The sequence below is a fragment of the Sardina pilchardus genome, chromosome 1 (genome assembly GCF_963854185.1).
Source record: "Sardina pilchardus chromosome 1, fSarPil1.1, whole genome shotgun sequence".
In the NCBI taxonomy this organism is placed as follows: domain Eukaryota; kingdom Metazoa; phylum Chordata; class Actinopteri; order Clupeiformes; family Clupeidae; genus Sardina; species Sardina pilchardus.
This window is the reverse complement of record NC_084994.1, coordinates 46,916,036-46,942,091: the sequence shown is the minus strand read 5'-3', so window position 1 is coordinate 46,942,091 and position 26,056 is coordinate 46,916,036. Positions and strand designations below refer to the sequence as shown.

General features: G+C 43.7%; 2 protein-coding genes across 2 annotated transcripts in view; both read right to left on the bottom strand.

The window, feature by feature from the left end:
* cacng1a (calcium channel, voltage-dependent, gamma subunit 1a) overlaps positions 1-10,308 on the bottom strand; it is an 11,321-nt gene extending 1,013 nt beyond the window's left edge. Inside the window, exons 1-4 of the mRNA XM_062546474.1 lie at positions 9,773-10,308; positions 2,737-2,811; positions 437-574; positions 1-211 (exon numbers count right to left, since the gene is read on the bottom strand). The exon at positions 1-211 is cut by the window's left edge and continues 1,013 nt beyond it. Coding sequence (XP_062402458.1) covers positions 1-211; positions 437-574; positions 2,737-2,811; positions 9,773-10,007 — 659 coding nt within the window. The 5' untranslated portion in view covers positions 10,008-10,308. The remainder of the gene's footprint in view (positions 212-436; positions 575-2,736; positions 2,812-9,772) is intronic.
* A 7,530-nt stretch (positions 10,309-17,838) lies between these two features.
* On the bottom strand, positions 17,839-25,827 carry cacng4a (calcium channel, voltage-dependent, gamma subunit 4a). Its single transcript, XM_062535856.1, has 4 exons — positions 25,491-25,827; positions 21,632-21,715; positions 19,261-19,401; positions 17,839-18,449 (listed from the first exon to the last, which is right to left on the bottom strand). The coding sequence occupies exons 1-4, from the start codon at positions 25,711-25,713 to the stop codon at positions 17,839-17,841; spliced, it is 1,059 nt and encodes a 352-aa protein (XP_062391840.1). The 5' UTR covers positions 25,714-25,827.
* Between the last annotated feature and the right edge of the window lie 229 nt (positions 25,828-26,056).

Genomic DNA, 26,056 nt, shown 5'->3' with positions numbered 1-26,056 from the left:
GCGTCCATGCACGTCTCCCAGGGGTTGCGGGGCATCTGGGGCATGGCGAGGATCAGCAGGCCCAGGCCGCACACGAACAGCAGGATGCAGCCGGACACGGCGCAGGCGAACGACCACGAGTAGTAGTACACGATCCAGATCGTCTCCTCGCTGTCAATCATCCGCTTCACCGACTCGCGCATCACCGCCACCGACACGATGGCACAGAGACCTGCGGAGGGCAGAGACAGAGCAAAGGGGTTACAATCCTCGACTGCGCTGACTAAGCGACCACCATCTTGAAACGTTTAAGAATTAAAGCCAAACATCAATCTTTTCTGATGATTCAGACCTATTAACTTTCTTTACATTTTAAACATTCATTTCTTGTCAACCTGACAAACAAAAGGTGTTTTGGTGTGGTAACAGGAGCGTGCTGATAGTAGGGAAATTGTACCTGCAAATCCATAGAACATCCCCGCTGGCTTGTAAATGTAGTCCTTGCCCTTGAGTAGGGCTGCAAGGGCACAGATGGTGCCCAGGATCATGAAGACCACGCTGAAGATGGCGATGGCGGCTGCTGAGATGCTGTACTCTGGGGGAGGAAGGAAAGATGGGAGATAGATGAACGATCCACTCCAACAGAAAAAGTCTCTCTTGTGGCATCATCTGGAGACCCAGAGACACTCTTAGGTAGGACGCCTTGTATATAGCATAATGTGGTTCCTAACTTTCGTTCCATAAAGACACCAACAAAAAGTGGTTTAAAACAACAACATTTGTGGTCGTTGACTGCGCGAGCACTTTGAGTTATTGTGACTATACTGTATCAAACGTGTAAAACAAAGAGCTCAAACAGGAAGATGAGTCGAGCATAAGCAGCGGTGTGCATGCACTGAGGTTCCTCTGACGTGGTTGTGTTATTAGAGAGGAAAGAGACGCCCTGTTGCTCCAGTAAACCTCAGGGGGTCCTTATGTCTCCAGCTGACTGCAATTTGGGGCGCGCTGCCTAATTGGAGCTGAGAATTTGTTAAATCAGATTGACAAACTAGCAGAGGAGAGGAGCTGTCAGCTTTATGCTGAGGAGCATACTCCTCACTGAGGGGATGGAGTGAAGTCTCGCGTCACGTCGCACACAAACCAGTAGAGTGATGGAGGTTTGAACACACACAAACACCCTAGTCTTGCATCAGTCAGATCGTGTTGGTTTGGTCCTCTGCTCTACACATTGAGAAGGGAAATAAACCAGATGTAAACCCTAATTCTTCAAAGGAGAAGGATCTCAGTTGGCAATGTTCTACAAAGGGATGTTGAGGTGTAGTCTGTGGATGTCATAGACTGCGTTTTCATGCACTTTAGTATCCCCATTATGAGGCTTATTCTGATTTTGATCATGTTCAGGATATGGTGTTTACATGATCGCAGAGAAACCCGGTTATTAATATCTTATCCTCCTTATCCCGGTTTCTAATGCCATCCCGTGTTTGCCTGAGAAACTGGGATAAGGTGTATACATGGAATGGTACGCTGCGATTGTGTTTTGCTCCCTGATTGCTTGGCAATCAGTCGCCAGCTAGTCGAGATGTGGAGGGTGTGAAAATTCCTGTTTCCTGTTGTCAAGGTGTTCTGTGTTTGTTTGCTTGTTTGTTGATTTGGTTGTGTCTGAGTGTGTGCAGACCCACTCATCCCAAACTACAGGTAAGATGGGTAAAAATTATGTTAGCTAGTGTGTTGCTTCTTCGGTGCTTCTTGACTATGTGGGCAAAGTAAGAACATTAGCAGACCACTATGCGACAAAGTTTTTAGACAGCATGTTAGGAGAACAATGACTACACAGCGCAGCTTCGTACAACATCCAGCAACAGACGAGACGATTGGAAACAAAGTTGTTTACACGCTGAAACCTCAAGCGTTTTTCAATTACTGTATCTCCGTGGTTGCTGATTATCTTGTCCAACAAATCCTTGCTGTGTTGCCTCTGATTATTTTAATTGCATTGTCTCTGATTGTTTTAGCTGAAGTTACATAATTGTCACAAGCTTTTCGTTTTTTTCTATCCCCTGTTTTCTTTGAATGTCCTCTGGCTAAAGGAAGCGCTCTCTTTGCTAGAGAGAAAGAGAGAGAGAGAGAGAGAGAGAGAGAGAGAGGCCGCATGCCTAAGGGGACTCGGTCCTCGTTCACGGGCCGACTGTAAGTATCAGTGCTGTTGAATCCCCAGGGCTCATCTCATTCACGCCCCCAGTGATGGGCCCTGACAGCACTCCCCTTGAGTTACGTCCAGGAGCCTGCGCTACATGCTAACGCTGCCATGCTGCCTGCCTGCCCGTGCATGTAGAGGAACATGCCATGAGGAGCGCCCGCTTAATGTGATAATGCCACTCGGGGGTCACCATAGGTTGTGCTATGTGTGTGTGTGTGTGTGTCTGACCGTAGGGCTTTGAGGGAATGGGTGGGGGTGCGGAATGATAAGAAATACGAAGTGGAAGTGGCAGTGGCACATGCGCACACACACACACCATCATTTCCTGGAAATCTTTGTTTGTAGAGCTAATAGCTTTGATCTAGTTTTGCCTTTATTTCCTCCCACAGATACATGTGTGATTTGAGAGTACACTCTCATTTGTGATGGAGGGGGCATGAATGCAGGAATGATTCAGAGACTATTCAGAACTGCTATGACTGCCGACTTACCAAAAGCCCTCTGTTTTTTTCCAGTCACTTTGATGTAGCAGACCTATTCAAAATCACAGCACTCACCTCTCTGGGTCTTCACATCAAGAATTTCAGATTCCTCTCCCGGAGTGAAGTGCCTGAAGTAAGTGCAGTTGTGCTCTAGTGGAGAGAGGAGGGAACAGAGAAAGAAAGTATAGTTTTTACATTGGTGTGACATTGGTGTTCAATTAACTTTTTCCTAATGGGCTCAGACAGTCATCTATTCCTGTGTGTTGACGCTGAAAAATTCCTCAGGGATTGTTTTCCATAATGCACGAGTGTGTATGACTTGAGACACCTCCCAATTAGTCAAGCATGCACTGTTGCCCAGCGACTAATATTTGTTTTGCCCATTTTCAGTCGTGGGGGGAGGGGAGTGTCGGTCTGGTGACTGGACCAGAACAACTGATATCCCGTCAGAGGCTCCTATTAAAAGCCCCTTTGGTCAAAACGACAGGATATCACATGAGGCCTAAATTTATATAGCAAAGATACAGTATAGCTTACCAACTGTGAAGTGTAAACGATAGTAGACAACTGAACTGTACCATAATTGCTACAGACCTATATAAATTCTACATTGTTTGGTTGGCGTGGCCCACTGGTGTGAAATCATAAATTCCTGTCAGAATGCTGTGCTAATGATACCCAATGCTGTTAATGCTAACACTATCTCTACTCTCTGCTTTGATCTATAGCATGATGCTAACATGAGACCTTGGCTTGAGCCCTTACTGATATGGGACAGAACCTCTATATGAAACAGATCTCCTCTGGGCACTGAAGCCATAAGATCTGGCATGCAGACTTCCCAACCAGAGGTAACCAAACTCCTTTTCTACTGCTGGAGAGAAGATCATGTCACCAACAAAAACAGACAAACATTAGCACATCTTTGTGTTAATATATTCGGTGAAGTCACTGTGCAGTTAATTATAGTTACTCTCACATAAGGTGATCGGCCCTCGTTGGTTTTGGGTGCAGATGTGTTTGTTGGTGAAACACTCGGCGAGGTCTTTTCCACTGTGCCAATGCCCTTTACATGCTGGCTAAATAGCCACTTAGCACCGGCGCAGTGTCAATTATGCTGCTGCATTGCCTGGCTCGTTACCTTTTAATGTCCTAATTATGCCCTCACCTCAAAGCTGTGCCTACTCACATGCCTCGGTTCACACACACACACACACACACACACACACACACACACACACACAGTCACACACAGAGAGAGAGAGGGAGAGCACATAGACATACACCTACACCTACACTTTGATTCATTGCAACATTTTTTTACCGTAACAACTAGCTGGATAGGGAATGCTAGTAGTTTGACTGCTTTGCTTTGGAGTATAATACTTTGATCAACAATGCTGCCTCATTGGGTCACAACCAACTATGGGAGCGACTTGGCCCTCATGAAAGTAAAACCACTGTAAAGATCAGACACACAGATCATCAGACAAACACTGTTAAGAAGCAGAGTAGTTTTGATGTATACAGAATTACTCAAAGTTTCAGGCAATCAGACACTTTCAGACAGGCATGTTCACATCTAGCGAAGCACATGTTTATGGTTTCATGTATTAATTCCCTGAGCTTTCTTGGGTTATGTGAAATACTATAGTCATCAGTCTCACACCATACAAACTGAATAAATTAGCCAATGAAAACATAATGAGGGCGGGGCCTGTAGAATTTGGGCGTAGCCCAATGCACAAGCAGTTACACAGACATTCAATCTACCATGCATGCAGGCTGTTGAAGCAGCAGTTAGTTAGTGACACTAGAGTTTGGCCCCAGCTTATAGGAGCTCAGTTCTTAATCCATCTGAAGCTCTGGTATAAGTTATTTAGAACTGGCACTGATTGCTGAAGAGATGACATGATTTTACTGATGCAAATTGATTACTTTTGGAATATGATGCAAGAATTGCTTTTGATACAAGAGGAATTGTGCCCCATCGTCTAGAGGTCTTGGGAGGTAATGGTTTTAAGTGGAGGTCATTAAGCTTAGGGTGTCGGGACTGCTAGGGACAACAGGGGCCCCAGGTGGTTTAAGCGCTTCAAGTGCAGGTGGCTCTGTCAGTCAAGTGCTTGAACTTGGGTGTCCACACTGGGCAGCCACACAACACTGACGCCTGCCCAGCTGCCTGGCTGCACGCTGGTTAAATATAAATCCTGGTCAGAATGCAGCACAGGAGACACGTAACACACATGCATACAGGTACAGATAAACCCCCTGCACACATGCACGCACACACACACACACACACACACACACACACACACACACACACACACACACACACACACACACACACACACACACAGACAAACACGCACGCACGCACGCACACACACACACACACACACACACACACACACACACACACACACACACACACACACAAACACACACAAACACACACAGACACCCATTTTGAAGCAGTGGTCAGTTATAATAATAAAAAAACATGTCCCTCTTGTATCTTATAATTCAATTTATACAAGAGTGTTTGACAGTCAAATCTCCCTTTTTATAGTTTAAGGAAAAATTAGTCCTGAGATAATTGTCCTTCTGCCTGTGCTCTCCGAGAATTAAATGACTTATCAGAAAGGACATAACAATTTCACCTCTGATGATTGACTTCCGCCCTCACTCAAACGGCTTCATTATGTTTGTACGTGGATGAAAATACAAAACCAATTAAGATTCGATTTATTCTGCTTAGGGCTTGGAACAGGAACAGGAACACATGATTTTCTGCTGCCAGACTGCTGAATGGCACACTGAAGTCCAAAGCACCTCACTCAACACAAAACAACACTACTCACTACACAAAACAACACTAAAACTCACTACACAAAACAACACTAAAACTCACTACACAAAACAACACTAAAAGTCACTCAACACAAAACAACACTAAACTCACAATACTAAACTCACTTCACACAAAACAACACTAAACTCACTAAACTCACTCTACACAAAACCACACAAAAACTCACTCTGCACAAGACAACACTAAAACTCACTACACAAAACAACACTAAACTCACTCTACCTAAAACAACACTAAACTCACTTATCACAAAACAACACTAAACTCACTCTACACAAAACCACACAAAAGCTCACTCTGCACAAGACAACACTAAAACTCACTCTACACAAAACAACACTAAAACTCATTTCACAAAACAACACTAAGACTCACTCTACCCAAAACAACACTAAAAGTCACTCAACACAAAACAACACTAAACTCACAACACTAAAACACACTACACAAAACAACACTTAACTCACTCTACACAAAACAACACTAAAACTCACTACACAAAACAACACTAAAACTCACTCGACCCAAAACAACACTAAAAGTCACTCAACACAAAACAACACTAAACTCACAACATTAAAACTCACTCTACACAAAGCAACACTAAACTCACTCTACACAAAACCACACAAAAGCTCACTCTGCACAAGACAACACTAAAACTCACTTCACAAAACAACACTAAGACTCACTCTACCCAAAACAACACTAAAAGTCACTCAACACAAAACAACACTAAACTCACAACACTAAAACGCACTACACAAAACAACACTTAACTCACTCTACACAAAACAACACTAAAACTCACTCTACACAAAACAACACTAAAACTCACTACACAAAACAACACTAAAACTCACTCTAGCCAAAACAACACTAAAAGTCACTCAACACAAAACAACACTAAACTCACAACATTAAAACTCACTCTACACAAAACAACCCTAACTCACTCTGCACAAGACAACACTAAATCTCACTCTGCACAAGACAACACTAAAACTCACAACCCTAAAACTCACCACACAAATTAACACTAAACTCACTCAACACAAAATAACTCTAAACTCACTCTACACTTAACAACACTTACAACTCACTACACAAAACAACACTACAACTCACTCAAAACTAAACAAACAACTCTCCTCCACTCTTCCCCAACCCAGTGTGTGGCTTAACCTTCTCATGTGTTAGCTGGTGTGAAACAATGCATTTATCCTTTGATCATATAGAACGGGCTGGACTGGCTGATCTATACTACTGTATTCTATATCCTACCTCATCCTGGTGATATTCACTTTTTTTTGCCTTGATCCATCCACCTTGATCTTTCACTATACTAGCACCAGAGCAGTATTATTTACATGCTGTATTGTGAGGGCCAACATGTCTGTGATGACTTATTCATATACTTGGCTGTCATGTATTGATGCATCTTCAAGCCTTATAACAATAGGACAGGCTGCCAATAATAATTATGAAAGAAGGCTTACGTTTGGTCACAAAGCTTGGACTGGGCAAACTGAAACTTTAGTTCAGTTACAGTTACACCCAACACTATCTGGTGAATGGTGGTCATTGTGAAAAATTTTTTGTTATAAACTAAGCCTAACTGTAATAATGTATGTATTAAGTGTTTATCATAATAAAATAATGTATCTAGGATGACCAACAGATCATTCACAGATTGATGGTGACGATCTGTTAAATGGAATTTCTAAAGACAGACTTAGCACTGGCCATACCATTCAAGTGGAGCTCTTCTTGGTCATTGTAATGTTGATATCATACTACTGGGCACAGATTAAAATCTGTTGTAGTTCAAGCTTGTGCTGAGTGGTGTCTAGTTGCCACAGATTATATAAATCCATGATCAAGTGTGGAAGCGATGAAGACAACTGGCATAATGGTATTTAAACAGTCAAATATAGTTGTTAACTGAATTTGTGTGTGTGTGTGTGTGTGTGTGTGTGTGTGTGTGTGTGTGTGTGTGTGTGTGTGTGTGTGTGTGTGCTGCATGAAAATCTTAACAGCCAGAAGCCTCCAAGGCTTTCTATACATGCGGGAAAATATCTTAATAAATGTATCTTTCCATTGTCTATATATATTTTTCAAATAACTCAAAATCAATATAATACCAAATTAAATGTCCTGACAAGGCTCCATAATGGACCACCAGAAACCCCACATCATCTCAGTGCAGCTGTACAGTACATGATATTCAAGGAAGCCAACAAATTCCTTCCCCTTAAATAAAAAAGAATATCAAATGTCTCTGCTGGGATAACCAAATCCCTGCTTGTGCAGTCTGCAGACTTTAGAGCAACTGTTGGCTGTATTATGTATGTGTAAGTTCCAGTATGTTTGCCAGGCACCTGTCTTGTCCTTCCCTCTCTAGGAGCTGTTGCTACATGCCTGGCATAGTTAGGCAACTCAGAAAGTTTCTGTTTTCCGGTTTCATCGTCTACACCACATCAGCATGTAGGCCTACATCTTATGGTAATCTTCTATCTTCTATCTTACTGGTCTTGTTCTCCAAGGGCCCAACTGACTTGCATATATATATATATATAGGTATCCTGAACAAGGTCGAAGGACCAAAACATTGTTCATGAAACTATTTTTTGCAAGAGAAACAGTTTGGTCCGACTCTCTAAGTTCCATGAGCTCTAGTTCCCTGAAATGAGAGTGATGTTATAACAAGGTGTCTGTGCGTTGACTGACGGCAGGCTGCATACTGTCATGATTCTAATGATGATATTATTTGCACTGGACGTCTCTGATGAGCTCGGCAATAAGGAGGACTACAGCGAATTTGTCAACAGGCTTAACAAAAGGAATTCCACTCCTGGAATGTCAGCAATAACAGGTGGAGCACTATTAGTTCACAGGCATTTCAGCTGACACTTTGGGAGGAATCTGTTCAGCTGACTGTTTGGGAGGAATCTGTTCTATATTTGATTTGATCTGTGGACTACTGCACTTACCATCAAAATTGGATCTGCATCTGTGCTGTTTATCTGTGTATCACAAGAAATCCTACCAGTTTAATTTTTTTTCTCTCTCTCTTTCTCTTCTCTCACTCTCTTCTAAGAAGTAGTTGAAATATGAGCACCTGAGTATACAACATAGGGAATACAAACACTTTAAACTTGGAATCATTCACACTATTGTCACATTAATATTGTAGTTCTCTTCCCATTTAGGTAGGATTGATACACATCAGTGTGCTCTACAGAATGGAAATAAAGGTTGACAGAATTTGTTAAATGCCCCACCAAATAGACCCTATTCTTCTTTTTAGTCAGATCTTTCTTCTTTCTTGTTTACAGGATACAACAGCAGGTCCAGATGCATATCCTAAATGCTTTGTGCAGGGTCATTCTAATCTAGGCTTGTTTTCGTCAGGTCTCTTTAATTCTCCACTTCTCTGGTGGGCTCCAGTGACTTCGTAGTCTTGCACTTGACGTTGTGCCCTCAGAATGGGCAAAGCAAATTGTGCCGGTCTGGCGCTGCAGGGGTTAATCCAGGCACATTGCTAAGATGTCTGAGAGCCCCTGACAGATCGGGTGACTCTGGCCCACATAATGGAGCACCCTGCATGGAGTCGTTACGGCACACAGTATGTGTATGTAACTCTATGTGACGGACGAGTGCGTATCACTCCAGCCAGAACCCACTTCAAACACTTCAACAAATCTCTTCTAATATAATTACACCTTTAGAACTTCCTACCTGTCATTTCCCAACTATTAGCTGCGGTTTATACATTGATTAAGCTACATTTCTTCAGCTATAAGGTTAATACATGGGGGCAGTTAATATGGCATTAATATGGTTTTGCTTCTTTTAACTTGTCCTGCGGCTTATACACAATGCGGTTAATACACAGGAAATGACTGTAATTCCACCATACAGCTTTAAGTATCCAATCATTCGTTGATGCGTGCGGATAAGGAACAGAGTGTTGGTGTTAAGCATACACACGGATTGAATGTCTTGTACGAGCGTCAGAGAGGTTTCTTGGTGTTTTTAGCCCCCAACGTTGTCTTAAAGGCAGCGCTGCCTGGAAGGCACTATAGGGTTAGGCATGGGTTTAGGTTTAGGTTTAGGAATTAGGTGTCTTTAAGTTGACTGTGCCAGTGCAGCCTGGAGGGCGACGTTGGGGGCTTAAAACACTATCGAGCGCCAGATAGCGAGAGAACGGGCTAGTTCTGGGACGGTACTCACCTCCAGGTAGACTGAGGGGCCCGCAGCCCAACCCCACGCGCTCCAGGTCCGTGATGTAGAGGTTCTTCTTGCACAGCCGCCACAGGCCGAAGTGAGCGGCCTCGCACGTGGTGTTGACCTGCGTCACCTCGGGGCTCAGCACGGCCCAGTGGTCCGACACCACGGCCACGAACATGCAGAGCATCCCCACCACCAGGCTGAACAGCGTCAGCTTGAGCTTGGTCTTCTTGTGCATGGTGCCGCCGGCGCTGCCTTGGGGTCGGGCGTGGCGGAGAACAGGTTTAGGGGTTCTGAGTGGTGGTGGTGGTGGTGGTGGTGGTGCGCTGAGGAAGAGAAGGCCTCTGATATAGATAGTCCCCCTCCTGAGCAGCTTCCTTGGACGGCTCCCGCTCCTGGACGCGCTGCAGTCGGTCAGTCAGGTCCCACTTTGGCTTGTTGACTCGCCCCGGGATCGGTGCCTCTGTGGTGAGAAAGGGGGTCAACTGACTGTTGCCCTGATTTTGTTCAGCCCTTGCCCGTGTGTCTCTCTCTCTCTCTCTCTCTCTCTCTCTCTCTGTCTCTGCGTGTGTGTGTGTATGTGTGTGTGTGTGCGTGTGCGTACTGACAGGATAGAGCAGGCCTCCTCGTCGGCTGTCAGCTGTTGAGGCGCATCAGAAAAGTTGATGACCAGACTCACTGGTCTCAGCATGGGTGGGGTTTCTGGTGTTGGGAAGGGGAGTGGGGGGGAAGAGGGGGGGTTGCTATAAATGCACTCGGTGACTCAAGCTATCGGGCTATTGGGTTACAGATATTTGGATGGGAGTGTGCATCTGTGTCCCCAAGTAAAGATGTTTAGATCTGGTCTGGCTTAAGCCAAAGAATTTATGCTCATTTTTGAAATGCCCTTTTTAGTCCTTTGAAATGTGTTTTCCCTCTCTCTCACTCTGAATGGAGCACTGCACTTGAGATTGTGGATTCCTCTCAAGTACTATAAATATTTTCCCCGCGCTTGCATCATTCAAGTTCACAATCAGCATGAATTATTCTACTAGAGAAAGTAGGATGTCAAGTCATATAATATGAGGATTTGCATTTCCCCCACCGTTTGCCTTGTGATTTTCCTCTCCCCTTTTGGAGAAACATTTATTTATAAATTCCTACATATATCGGACCCTAAACTTTAGTTGGGTTTCCAGAGTGCGTGGCAATAAACTTGCATCTGTAAACTATTTATAAAGAGAATTCTGTGTATAAACAGCAGCTGTCGAACCATAGAACAGCCAATGTGACTTAGCCTCGAGGAGGGGAGAGGAGAGCACAGTGCACTTCATCTGAGGCTGATGATCCCACACACACATTAACACACACACACCCGCACACACACACACACACGCGCGCACACACACGCACACACACGCACACACAGCATGCTAACATTATGATGAATTGATATGACAGAAATGTAAACACAGAGTTGTATATGTATCCCCAAATAGAACAGACCAATACGCTTCCGCGCAACGTTAGCCTTTGCACTGTGCTGTTGAACAGAATTCTATTTGATTTGAAAGAAGACCAAACCCTGGAATAATTTCAATGAATACAATAACACAACGATATATTTATTTACTGTAAAAGTTAATTTTGAACCTTGTAGAATGAGAACCATTTAGAACATGAAACCCACCCGCTGATGAAAAGCAAATGTTTGTTAATAATGCACACAAAGAACATCCTGTTATCTGTCTTGACAAGTGGACTGAAGGGAAATCCATTTATTTGCTCATAACATCCCAATTCCCAAGATGCATTAGCTTTAAGCGTAGGCTATTTTCAGATGCTAGAATAGATCAATCCGTTATGAGCACTAGGACGGCTAACACTGATTTTGCTCTGACTTTGCTTGGAGTGTAGCCTACCCCATGAAACAGCACATGCTGTATTTCAGAATTGTCCACAATTGAATGGGATGGTAAATTCACATCACATCATGTTGATCTTGATAAAGGTATAATCTGTTGTCCATAGTTGAATCGGCAAGGATTTGCATAGTGGACTTGGCTATAATTGAGCTTGGACATTTTACATTTTCAAAATGAAGTGTAAGACGTATTTAAGTACATGTAGGTATAGTGTAAAGTTTTTGAACATCAACTGCTATCTTTACCTGTGTCACACTACCACTAAGTAGTATCAGGTAAAATGTGTTGGCATTACCTGATTGAGTATTCAAACATGACATGGATGGTCGATGCTCAGTTTTTATTCATGCTTCAAAACGACTTGAGGCTTGAGCTATAGATTTGTTTACAGACTCCTAACTCCTAACAGTGATCAACCAGAAGGTCAAAACAATAACATGTCTGGAATCAGCGTGCTAAGCCATCCTCGCTTTGTCTGCATTCTGGCCTTAGAAGCATGTCTAACCTCTCTAAATGTTCAAGTTGGTCATAAGACTGACTATGTTGGGAGCTTTGTGGAACAAATTTGACAACACATGCTGAAACCAAGATGCTAAGAATGCTAGCAGTGTGCTGTTGTAAAACAGGTGAAAAGCTCTGGGACTTCAAGTGCCCTCATAAATCTTACCAAAAAATTCACCCACGCCCGCCAACACCCGCCACCATCTCCAACCCCCGACCCCAGTCTACATACAGGAGCACAATCTTCAACCCCACTATACACACCCACACATTCCCACAGTATAGAGGAGCTCTGTGTGTTTGATTCAGGTATCAAGTATCCCGCTGTGAGTTTATTTTCGGACAGTCTCAAACTGGCACATTCCCCAAGTCTACTGATGAATTCACACAATGGCGTTTTCTCATGCAAAGGCTGGCAAAGGTTCTCAGCCAGGCTCAACTGAAATAGTTTTAACAACTCAGCGAATTCACACCCCCCCCTCACACATTCTATGTGCCATACAGATATTTCTGTCGGAATGCTTGTTAACCCATCAATTTAACCCCTTGTGATCATGAAGTATTGACAGATGGCAACTTTGCAGTTTCTTTTGCTGTTTTGTACGATCCTTGCTCACAGTCATCATGCAGATGCTGTCAACAACAGTCAGTAGTGACAATTGAGCCAACAGTCATTTGACATGAAGGTCACATCACAATATAAATTGTTCCTCGCTGCTAAATAAACAGTCCCTCAGCAGAGATATGCTCATGCTATTCTTCCACCTGGGTCTGTAAATTGTTTCACTTCAGACATAGATAAACAATATGGGTCAAGTGTTGAGTTAGCACACTTAACCCGTCGACCTCGACCTCGAGGATATAAAATGCCAACTTCTCGAGTATGAGGGAAATGTCAACGTAAATAGCGGGTCTTCACCACTGACGAGGCTCAAAATGTTATTAAAATTCCCAAGTCTGAGATGAACATCTCTCTTTACATCCAAACACCTAAAGTAAAATGTCAGTTTGTAATGCGAATCACCTTTGTCTTCTTGGTAACAATACGAGTCTAGTGGCAATTATTGCATGGAAGCTGTCTTCTACTAGTGGACAATAGGCCCTGACTAGGGACTATGCTAAAAATGCAATTACAATTCTGACTGAGATAAATATGTCTCTGTTTACCTCTGTCTACTTATGTCTCCTTGGTAGCAATAAGAGGCTACTTTAGCCTAGTGGGCAATAGGCTCTGACTAGGGAGTCAGGACTCAACTCTGTTTTTTAAACTAAGAACATTTCACATTTAGTAAGGCTTGAGGTTATAGGATTGCTGACTACATGACAATGAACATTTACAATCAAGACAATCTCAAGTCAACCTAATATCTTCCCAAGACACATCAAACTTTCAAAATCCAAAAGTTGCCTCACTTAGTAATGTTGTCGCTCCCTTGCTGCCTTATGCTCTATCCATCAGAGATGCTAAATGCGTTTTCCTAATATGCTAGTCAAGCTAAGCCATAAATCCATCAGCTCTTTGTACTGGCATTCTTTTGCTTTGTCCCCTCAACAACTGGTTTCAAACGTTGTGCCCCTGCGCCCTTTACAATGGACTGTCCTTTTAGAATTCATGGCAGCTAACACCCCGCTCCTGATGGCAAAGGCCACTCATGTGAGGAGCCAGAGTGGCTAAAGGTTCCGAGTGTGGCCCGTAAAGAACGAAACAGCTGAGATCAAAGCAGGAACCCTCTCAGAGGGCTCTGCTAACATCTAAAACAGTTCTACTCTCCTCAAGGGACCAGCCATGAGGAATGGCATGAACCAGTGGTGTAGTCTATGTGATACGCAAGGCTACAAGTGTACCCACTTTCCCATTTGTACACGCAATGTACCCACAAGCATCACCAACTTTTTGACATGAGAAAGGCTATTTTTCACAACCAAGATGGGACAGTCATCTGAGCGGTGGTTATGGAAGGGGAGTTGATCACAGTACCCACTAGAGCCAATTCCTGTAGACTACAGCACTGGCATGAACGCCAAGGCTAAGACTAAGTGTTTACGACTGACAAAGTATCTGAATGATAATGTGATTCTTCACAAAACTAACCACAAAGATGTCTCAAATATTTCTTGTTTAATTATGATAGCTGTACATTACATAAGCAACTGACCTAATCACTATATCATCCTCTTGTCCTGACATAGAAGTTACAACTGACATGGGAGATTTTACAGTAACCTCTATCTTGAACATCATTTAGGCTGTGTTCACAAACTTGTGATCATCTTTTTTTCCCATTCTGTAACCTATAAGTGAAAGAAATGTCCTCTCTTCCAAGCTTTTCACTGCAGCTGTCGATTTTTATTTTGATTCACTCAGTTTTTGACTGAAAGAGAAAGACAGACATATTGTCAGGTTAGGAGTGTTTACTATTGGTGTTATTTCACTGAAACCCAAACAAGCACTAACGATGTGCTTGAATGAATTAAATTGCAGACACACAGCCAAAGCAGTAAAACATATGTGGATCAAAGAGCAAGCCAGAGTTTGAAGCACGGCTTATTCTGCCAGGGCAGTATTATACGGTCCCTCCCTTAATTCACAAATGTCACACAATATGAATTGACATCCAGCATTCACATCTGAAACAGGCTACAAAAGCAACAGCGCTCATGTGGAGAAGGGGCTGAGGGTCTGAAGAGGCACCTCGTTTATTAACGTGAAGGTCAAACAGGACAGCCGATGAGAGCCATGAAGCCTAGTCAACGCAAACATGACAGACACCAGAGAAATCATTCAAGGCTGATGTGAACCGTTACAAGCGTGTTAGTGAGTTATATTACAGATTAGCAGATGGCACCACACACATGTCCAGATACACACACAGACAGACATATCTACGGTACAGTACTCCCACAGGGCCCAGCAGACATGTTAGAACTTTGTTTTTATTTACATGAAGTATATTTGAACAAAATATCAGCCTTTTATCACTGACAAATCAAAGTACATTTTTTATTTTATTTCTTTTTTTGCTTCAGAAGTCCCTTTATAGAACAAAAAATTTGTCTTGAAAATAAATTACCATAAAAACACCATCTATAGATTATGTACAAGAGGAAAAACAATTAATGATGAAATATGAAAATGAATATCACGGTAATTAATTATTGTTGTAAACACAAGCTGTCTGGCGGTCTGAGGCGAATTATATGGTTTATTTTGTTCCTGTCATATTTGCAATCAGTAATGACAAAGGAAGCATTAGTCTCCCCGTATCACGCCAATTCTTCACTTACAAATGAAAGCCCGTGCAAAGCGATAACATTGAACAGTAAAATCTATCGCATGTAAGCGCTCGTTTCTGGCTCCACTGCCATTGTTTTACCAGTAAAGACTAAACAATGATAAAAATATAGACTTGATACAACAAAGAAATGTGCAATGTTTTATGATCAGACAGCAGGCTCGTGCTTGTGTTGTGATTTGCAAAGACACAGGGAAAGAAGGAAACATCTCTAAACAAAAAAAAATAACATTGACAAGGCTACAAATCTCCTAAAGTGCACAACAGACACTCAGAATAAAATGCAGCACTAAATCCAGATCACAGTGCATCTTCCATTTCCCCAAGTTGTCCCAACCTCTTTGAAAATGATATAAAACAAATACAAAAGAAATAGTAAAGAAATAATTTTGTTTCGCACAATAATTTATATCTTTGTGAACCGCAAAAGCCCCTGGTAGTTATAGTTTGTGATTTCAGGCCGAACAATGTACAGTAACAATGCTTTATAGCGCCAACACATAGCACGCGTCTGAGAACGTAATGAATTTTGATCATCGCTCAGCATCAAACGCTATCGCTTGAGACATCCGTCTTTTATCGTCTCTTGCATCTGCCTCAGTGAAGGTGTGGGCTTGAGGAGAGGACAGATCGTGTTGGGGCAGCAGAGCACTTTACAGCAGGACTGGAGAGAGGCGTTGCCACTTGGCCGGCGCTCTGCTAACAGGAAGAGATGATTTACAGGAGTGTTTCCTGCCAAAAAGAGCCCATTACTCCTAAGAATGGGCCCGGCAGACACGACTGATCATGACTCATTCATGCCCTTTTAAGAGCCCAGACTACATCTCCTGCAAACCCCCCGCACATCCCTCTCACTGGCTCACACACACACACACACACACACACACACACACACACACACACACTCACACGCACACTGAGGCTCTTGCTCTTGTTTACTTTAAAGAAAGATGTGTAGCAATCAAGATCCATTTGGAGGATGCCATTTATGAAATTGCACAAATTTAACACAGTAGGGAAACAGAGAATGGATGATTTTCGGTTCCAGCTAAGATATCATTCCCCTGGTCCTCCCCTGGGGACAGAAGCCTTTTCCAGAGTGAGTTGAGCCAGTCTTACCATCTAACTGTGTGCACGTTCATCTTTGCAGTCTCCTGTAGCATTCACCATATACTGTTGGAATATCCTATGTGAGTAAGGTCTAGCAGGTCTAACTGGCTAGCCTCATTAGGGAGAAAATATGTCTGGCACACACTATAAGCATTGAGGGTGCCAATGAGACCAGTGTTCAGACTGTGTGTGTGTGTGTGTGTGTGTGAGAGAGAGTGTGTGAGAGAGTGTCCATCCTTAACCCAGTTCGAGTTTTGTGATGCCAAAAGGATGCTCCAGAGAGAAAGGGCACACGCTTGCTGTTTACAATAACTGAGATGGAGAAAGTGGAAAAGTAAAGACAGACGACGACAGCAATAAACTTACTTCCATGCTCTTTGTGAATTTAGTTATGGTGTGAAAGAAACACAGCACACATACAGTATAGCACGTATAACACAAACATGGGAATATATAGATATACTGTATATAGACCTTAATATTAAAATGGTTCCCTTTTTAGTCAAGCAGTCTTCAACAACATCCCTGAGCAGATAAAGATAACGTCATATCTTCAGTGTTTGGAATGTTCAATGCACAGAGTAGGAATCACAGTATCAATCACCAGCTCCAACCAACCTCATAGCTTTCAGAAGGACTGTAAACACACAGAAGAATATATATGGCAGTGGTTCAAAGCGAGTTGTACAAAACGTCTTTGTTCAGTCAGTCACAAAATCCCACATGGTTACGTGGATCAGTCCAATGCAACGATGAGTGGACGGGGTTACTCTGATCCGACAGTGATGTTAGCACCGGGTTCCTTTGCGATGTTAGTACAGTTGGCAAAACAATGACAATGCTGTTCCGCACTACAGAACACGATTACGGTTCTTTAGCAGAACAATGACAATGCTGTACCGCACTACAAAACACGATTACGGATTCTTTAGCAGGACACTTTTAGTGTTACTGTTCAATCTTCAGATGCGTAAAAAAAAATATTGCTACATAAACAATTCTGACTTAATGTAGTTCTATAGAGCAAAGCAATCCACCTGCGTAGTACTGTATCTGTCCGACGCCACAATGGCATCAGTCTACCGCCAGCGTTTCTGTTCAGCCTGATAGGGTCAACACTGTCCACCATATGTTGTGCTTTTTTTGAGATCACACCCTTCACAGTACAGCACCCTACAGAGACATCAACGTCCAGTACGAGAGCGACCGCAGTGTCTCTCAAGGCCGTCGTCGTCGTCGTCGTCGTCGTTTCCCCGCCGTCCTATACGGGCGTGGTGCGGCGGTTGAGGGTGTCCTTGTGCGCGTCTTTGGGGAAGCAGTTGTGCACCTGCAGGAACCCCGGCGGCTCCCTCTGGGGGCTGTAGGGCGCCATGGCGCCCAGCGTCGCCCCGCCCCCTCCCCCGGCCCCACCCCCGGCGCCCTGCATCGGGTGCTCGCGCCCCAGCGTGTACATGGAGATGTCGGCCAGCGGCAGCGAGGAGGACGCCGCCGAGGCGGCCATCTTGAGGCCCACGGGCGAGGCGTCGCGCGACGGCTCGGTGGAGCGCGAGCTGGAGCGCGAGCGGCGCCGGCGGTAGCGGTAGCTGGGGATGCGCGTGTACGGCGAGGAGGACGAGCAGGAGGGCCGCGCCGACGAGGACGACGGGCGCTTGTGGACGTCGCGGCGCGCCGCCATGTGCTCCTCCTTGTTCTTGTCGATGTACGTGTTGACCGCCAGCACGCCCACCGTCTCGGCCACGATGAAGGAGAGCGCGCCCGAGTAGAAGGACCAGCCGTACGTGTACTGGCCCTTCTTGTCCTCGTCCTTCTTGTCGCTCGGGTCGCCCGTGTTGCTGGAGATGTAGACGATGATGCCGATGATGTTGCTGAGGCCTGCAGGTCAGAGGAACAGGAGCGGTCACTTCCTAACTCACACTAAGTGTGTATTTACATGTTAGATGAGAGCAAAGATTGTTAAGGCGGAAGGGGGGGGGGGGGGGATTCTGCATAAAAGGGGGTTTTGACAACCCCCTCCCCTCGTGTTTTTCGGATTCCCGAAAGTGGCTTCTGATGGAGTATCTCGCTCCGCCTTAACAATCTTTGATGTGAGTCACTGTTCCCTTACCTCACCGCTACTGGGATATTAGAATGTAGTGATATAATAATATTACAATGTTGTGAGCCAGTCAGTAAGGCTGGAGGATTAGATTATTATGAGATAGTCACTCTGGTGCAATTTCGAAACCCTGGAGAAAAGGTCAATGTGCAAATTTATGAAAGAAGAAAAAACAAGAGAGGCTTCATATATTGAGGCACAATTTATTTGGCCATTGGGTACCATGCACTCTCATCCTCTGTAGGATTTATTGTTTTTCATATTTATTGTTATTGGTCTCCTCTGCAACGTACGGTAGCTTGAATGTTATTTCTCATTGTGTCGCTTTGGATAAAAACATCTGCTGAATGAACTAATGTAAATGACTGACCATGGACTAGTCTGCCTCGCTCTTTCTCTCTCTGTGTGTGTGTGTGTGTGTGTGTGTGTGTGTAAACAAGACTAGTGTGCCTCTCTCTTCTCTTCTCTCTCTCTGTGTGTGTGTGTGTGTGTGTATTTGTATGAAACGAATGTGTGTAAACAAGCGCTGTACTCGCGGCCTTTTAAAAGGCCACTGATGAGTCACTTGGAGGCTCCCGCACGTCTTACCTGCTGCCACGAACAGGATGCCGGCGCTGAGCAGGATGTTGTTGTTGCTGCTGTAGATGCGGCCGACCCCCGCGCACAGGCCGCCCAGCAGCAGCAAGATGGTGCTCAGGATGGGGAACAGGCTGGACGCTCGGACGATGCCTGCGGCACGGAGACGGACAGGCCAGCGCAGAGAGAGAGACGGAGAGACGGTCATTAATGTCAGCACCTTCTTAGCATGTGAATCATCCACAACCATACTGACAAACACAGTAGTTCTGTATCATACCGCTGTTTAGAAAACATGGTCATACCCAATGTATTTAATACCCCCTTCCAAAAAACAAACAAAGACACAAACAAACAAACAAACAAACAAACAAAACTAACACACTTTACACCTTCATACTTATAAGAAAGGTCAGCCACTGAAAGTAAATTGCTTTATCCCTTTCTATTTTATTCCTCTTTCAGGGCAAGTGTAAATACATTATCACGTGGTACGTATATGATGAAGAAGAGTTTGTGTGATCACAAGGTTTTGCCAAACTAACTCCCGTTCTAGATCATGCTGGGGTCGACTGGTCGGAAATGGGTGAAGTGTGTGATCTGATCTCATCTCCACTATGCCATTACAGACAGCTCCGCCTCACACTAGACTGAGACGGCATCTTCTGACCCCTCGCTTCACGCCTCTGGACACTCCCAGTGCATCTCACAGGACAGGGGAGGTGTGGGGAGCACATCTGGAGCCGCTTCCCAGCTAAGCTAGTGTGGACTGTCAAACAAGTGTTCCTCTTCTGTACGGCGAGAGGACAGGTAGCTAGCTGTTTGGCACCCTGCTTAGAGCGCTTGCCTACATAGAACAAAATGATTTAATTTTCATCCTGTGATCTCGTAGTTGTGTTGCTGTCATTAATTGGGGAACACTTTTACCAGTGATGAAATATGGTTTCAGCAGAAGCAGCCGAGAAATTCTGATCCTAGTTCATTCGGAGAGAGTGTAACTAAAGTGCTCCTACAGTATACTTGTATGTGTACTAAACCAGTTTTATCATGAGAATACTGACAAAACACTTGTGTAGACTATTCTACAAAGTAGTCTTGTTTTCCTTAAAATATCATTATGTAGACTGCAATCTTCTGAATGGCAACCATAGCTGATCAGTCAGCATGGTGTAAAATGGAACAAATTGTATCCTAAAGCTGTGCAAATAGCATTGGTTTGAATAGCTAATTGTGTGACTGAGAGAAGAATGGAGAGAAAATCCAACTATAAATGCCCAAGTGCTCCTAATGTGACTCTAATAACAATGTCAAAGAGTCTGTTGTTAATCAATTGCATGAAGTGCTCCGTGTTTTCAATCTCAAGACAAAAATGAACTCAGATACCTCGAGGGTTGTTCATTGTTCACAGAAGAACCTGAACAAAGATTGCAATTCAGAACAGAATTAAGCGAAACCGGAGTCCAAACACTTGGATTACATATCACAGTTAACAAGACGAACAAACTTTACACCTTCATGCTTCATAAGAAAGGTCAGCCACTGAAAGTAAATTGCTTTATCGCTGAGTTCCTATTTTATTCCTCTTTCACTAGGGAAGAAGCAGCAACTCAGAGCCCTGGACAGCTGAGGATTGCTGTTGTTTTTCCTTGGATGAGCTTCCAGTTCAACTGGCACAGAAGCTTGGAAATGCTGCCGTCAGCAGCAGGAGACCACCACAGGCCATCAGAACTCAAGTGTGTCCTACATTTAATGCACTTTACGAGTGGTACGGACCATTTCAGAAAATACCAACACTTCTAAACATGTTTATCAAATGATGGGTTTTGTCAACATAACATAAACTGCTTTACTCATGTGGGCTTTCTAAATGAGGGAATATGAACCTAAAACCAATATTATAAAGAGGACGTTGACATAAATGGTAAACAGCATAAGACATTAGAATTGATTAAAGCCCTGGGGGACTGTTCTGAGAGCGTAAAAGGATGTTATCACTGTCAGCCTCCCATTCTGCCAAATGTGGACAATCAGTATTTTTCATTCATGTAGTGAACCATAAACTCAGTCGTATTTGTCAAGCCTGATTTGATATGACTGACTAATATAACATAACTGTGCTCTGAAAACCTTGTGTATACTCTATGCTTGTGAAATAGTGGTGTTTATATGGTGAAATAGTGGTGTTTATTTGGTGAATTAGTAGTGTTTATTTGGTGAGATAGTGGCATTTATTTGGTGAAATAGTGGTGTATATTTTGCCATTTGGTGAGATAGTGGCATTTATTTGGTGAAATAGTGGTGTATGTTTGGTGAAATTGTGGTGTTTATTTGGTGAGATAGTGGTGTTTATTTGGTGAGATAGTGGTGAATCCATGGCACTTACGTAAAATGTACTCTGAGTTGTCAGTGTCGTAGTCGTTTTCGTCCGGAAAATGGTTGATCCGAAAACAGCTCCCTTGGTACATACCTAGGGAAAAGATGCTCAATAAGTCATTGCCTTGTAGGAGAGCAGACATATATGGGTCAGACACCCCAACCCTCGCCAATAACAAACATGACGTAACACCCCACAAACAAACCTTCAGAAAGGAAACTTTAAGAATCAGAGCAGAAGCTGCATCTTTGGATCATTCATTTCACCCTACAGCTACTCAAAGAGTCCTCCAAGCAATCCCATAATACACTACAGCAGTGGTGACCTTTTACAATGACATGAGCAATTGGTCACTGAGCATTAGTGCGAAATTAAACACTCTCTCATTAGAAGGGGTGTTTTTCCGCACTTCATTTGTGACTTGAGGCGTGGGCCTCTAACATCCACTGGCGGTCATTGTATTCTGAGCCTGAACAGCATTCCCCAGATCCCATGTGGGCACACACACACACACACACACACACACACACACACACACACCGATGGTATGCCCTGCATCGGTATCTATCTATAGCACAGCCCTTTGTCATACTGTAGTTAGCATACCTAAACGCTACACATGTTCATCATATCAAATTCCAAGGCTTCTTTAATAATAACTGCAGACCACAGATATGTGCATCTCTCTGTGTCCTACTGTCTCTTGTGGTATGAGAGGGAACAAGTGATAGAGTAGTGATCTACAGAGAGCAGCCTCCAACTCTGTTTTGAGCCACTTCAAAGTGCCTTCCACTGATTCTGACGGAGCCTTTGAGAGAGCACCCCCCCCCCCCCAACCCTCTGAGAGCCTAAAACAATGACTAAGAAGGATTAAAACTCCACCACTGCACTGCTGACGCTTCGATCCGGTTCTTTAATATACTTGACTGACACTATCTCATGTGCATCATTTATTAACTGTGCCCAGACGGTCTGCGTCTGTGTCCATACACAGTTAAGGCCTCAGACCTGCTGAAGGTGAGAGGCAGAAAGAGCTGAGCTCACGCACCATTCAATAAGCAAGACCCCAACTCTGAATTAATGAGAGGTTTAATAACGAGTTTAATAATGAGTTAATGATTTTTTTGTTTGATAAAAACAAATCCTGATCGGAATACAGTATGCTTTGTCATACTAATCCAGTCAAAGGATGTAGCTATTGACCAACGTCTGACTGATGTGTGTTCTGTGCTCTTCTGAGCTTTTAGTAAACACAAGGGTGTCTTTGGTATTGACTCTGTCTTTGAGCCACAGCTGCGGTGTGAAGTGCATTTATCATGGCACATTTCTGTGGTCATCTGTTGAATGCTGGAAAGTCTGCTTGGTATGAGGCTGCATGTCCCTCTCCTTGGTGATCCCGAGCCAAAAAAACTTGCTCATGATCATGTCCAACACCAACCACCTTCTGAGATGAACTTTGACACCTGCCCTGGCTGACTCCACCAGTGAAACTATTTCAGAACGCTAAACAATGTCCTGTAGTCATAATAACCACCCAAAAGAACTCCCACTAACATCATACATTAGCCATGTGTTGTTTCATCTGCGCTACCTACTTAAACTGCTATAATTCCATTGATGTATTCAAACCAGATTTATACACACTAATTGATTCATGTTGATACAGAATCCTTCAAGTTCTAAATCTTGTCTCTACGCAAAAGCTTAAATGGCATCAGACCGAAAACAATCATGTTCCTTTGTTATGCACCCTTTGTCAATGTCTCCTTTCAACTCCACTGATGCCCACTCTCTCTGCTTGTTTTTTTCTAAAGCAATCAGTGTGCGTGTGTACTACTCAGTGGACATGTCTAGCCTTTGTACTCTGATGCACTGTAAAAAGGATTCGCTCAGGGAAGGACACAGGCTGTGGAGCATTCAAACAAGCTCTCATTGGTCCCATCAGCAGGCTGGCAGAGAGGGCGTGTGGACAGGGACGAGCCCAGACCACGGCAGCACAAATCAGCCACGTTAGAGGAGGAAGCCTGCCCCGCTGGGCTGGAAACGCACTGAAGCATTACCCAAGTAGTTTACTGAACCCCTGGACAGCTGCAGACAAAGGAATAAGATTGAGCGCGCCCTATGTTGTCGCTTTCAATATTAGAATACCATACCGTGTATTAGAATTTCTAAGTTAATAAAAAATATATATGAATGATACCCACAATGACATGACAATTGACCAGAAGTGTTTATCAATTAAAGGTTATCGATTCCCTTTAATTTCAATGTGTTACGTTTTCTGGCAAATGATACATCTTGCAATCTCTCCATTTTGCTTCCTGGCGTGGCCCCAGAGAGCAGCTGATGGGGGCTTCACTGGCGGAGTGTTTGGAGCACACAGCCCTGTCTGTGTGTGTGTGCCTGTGGGGAGAGGGCGCGCCGCAGTCTGCCAAGTTGCTATTCAAAGCCACGGCCGTGCGGCGAGAGCAGGCCAGGTGCGAATACTCCTGCACGTGCTGGGATGTCTCCGCCGCTTCCTCTGGGCTCTGCCAAGGAGCTACGCGGCGGTGCTCGCCGCTGGGAGACTTTCAGGACAGGACTATCTTAGTTATGAATTCTTTTCATTTGTGTTTTTTTTTTTTTTTGTATGTTTTTTTTTTCTGGGGGGGGGGGTGATTTTCAGATGTGTTGTTATGCTCACAATATCAATATAACAATGTTATTCATCGAAAACATCTCTCTCTCTCTCTCTGTGTGTGTGTGTGTGTGTGTGTGTGTGTGTGTGTGTGTGTGTGTGTGTGTGTGTGTGTGTGTGTGTGTGTGTGTGTGTGTGTGTATGTGTGTGTGTGTAGCCCTTCCCTTGAGGCAAGTCATATTCTTGACATAGCCTTACGCATGCAGACGGTCTAATCCAGTTATGAACTTTTCAGATTTATTTACAGTATTTGTGTGACAGTTAGCATCATGTGTACATAGATTAGGGGGTTACAGGTTGTTGACAAGGGCTGTACTGGTGGTTAGTGGTGTAGCCAATAAGGTTCTATTACCTTACAGAGCTACATGTATTTTTGTTTTCTTACCGCATGCTAGAGAACAGGCTATGAGCAAACAAACAAAACTCTCTTGATGAAAAATGAATGGCACCCTTAGAGGTTTATAACAGCCTGCCCATCTTGCATAATCACCGCCCCTTCAAACCCTTCTACCACTGAAATCATGCAAAGTACTTTACAACATACTTTACAGGCTTCACAAGCATTCACATTCATATATTTGAAGGCAAAACAGAATTGTCTATTTGTGCTCTTCATCCATGTTGCCATGGCAATGTTGGACAGGGTTGCCAGGCAACAGCATCAACTATCTCGTGGCGCTTATGCACATCCAGGGTGCCTCTCCCTGGTCACACACGTCAGATGAGAACTTAGGCAGATGAGGGATGTGAAAATAAATAGACTGACGAGAGCTAGTTAAGTTATCAATTGTAGACTAAAGTATATTTAGATAATCCACTTTAATGTAGTTCTACTTAAAACATTTCCATATGAAATTGTATCCTATGTGTAGTCCTTTACCCTTCTAATTCGTATCTTCATTGTGCATTTGGCATTAGTGTCTGTTACGGCGTTTTTTGTCAACAGTTGGCTACCCGAATTTAAATAGGTTCCCTTGGGTTTCTCTCTCTCCCTGGAGACAACAACCTCGCTTCTACTTATTTGGACTTCGGCAGAAAACTGTGAGGTAAAATAGCACTTAGACAAAGTCAGTCACGACAGCAATAACCAGGCTACAGTTGTTTATAGTTGTGGCTTTTTATGAATTGCACTTTTTATGTTCGTAAACAAAACTTTGGTAACCCTCATATAGAGGAAGAAAATAGTTTTACCTTCAATACAACATATTCTCCAGAGACCAGAGTGCGTGAGATCGCCCTTAGTCTTCTTAGGTTGCATCTGAGTTTCGTCCGATGTGATGTTCGTGGCGTTACAGATGTACGCACGGGAATAGAGCCAGTAGTCCGTGCCGATGGCAACTGTCATCAAACTAAAGGCGACGAACGCGCCCACGGTGGTCAGTAGCATTTGAATCCCACGGTCACACCGCGCCATGTCACTTCATACTAACCCTGGTCAGTTTACTCAGTGGCAAAAATAATGCGCGTCATCAGACAATTCCAAACGAAATCACCCTCAAACTCAGAACTTTACTTTCATCTTTGTATCTCTCAGTTTTATCCATTTTTCAGACTCAGAGCTGCCAGTCACGCCTTGCTCATCAACTTCATGGGTACTTTTTTCTTAGTTCATCAAACAACGCACACATATCTTGTCAGTGAAAAAATCCGCAAATCCTTCCATTATGCTCCAACGACCTTTTAAAACAAATTGTAGGCTACTGTCTTCTTTTCAAAACTCTACGTTTCTTCTTAAGAACGAATTGCACTCTCAAACT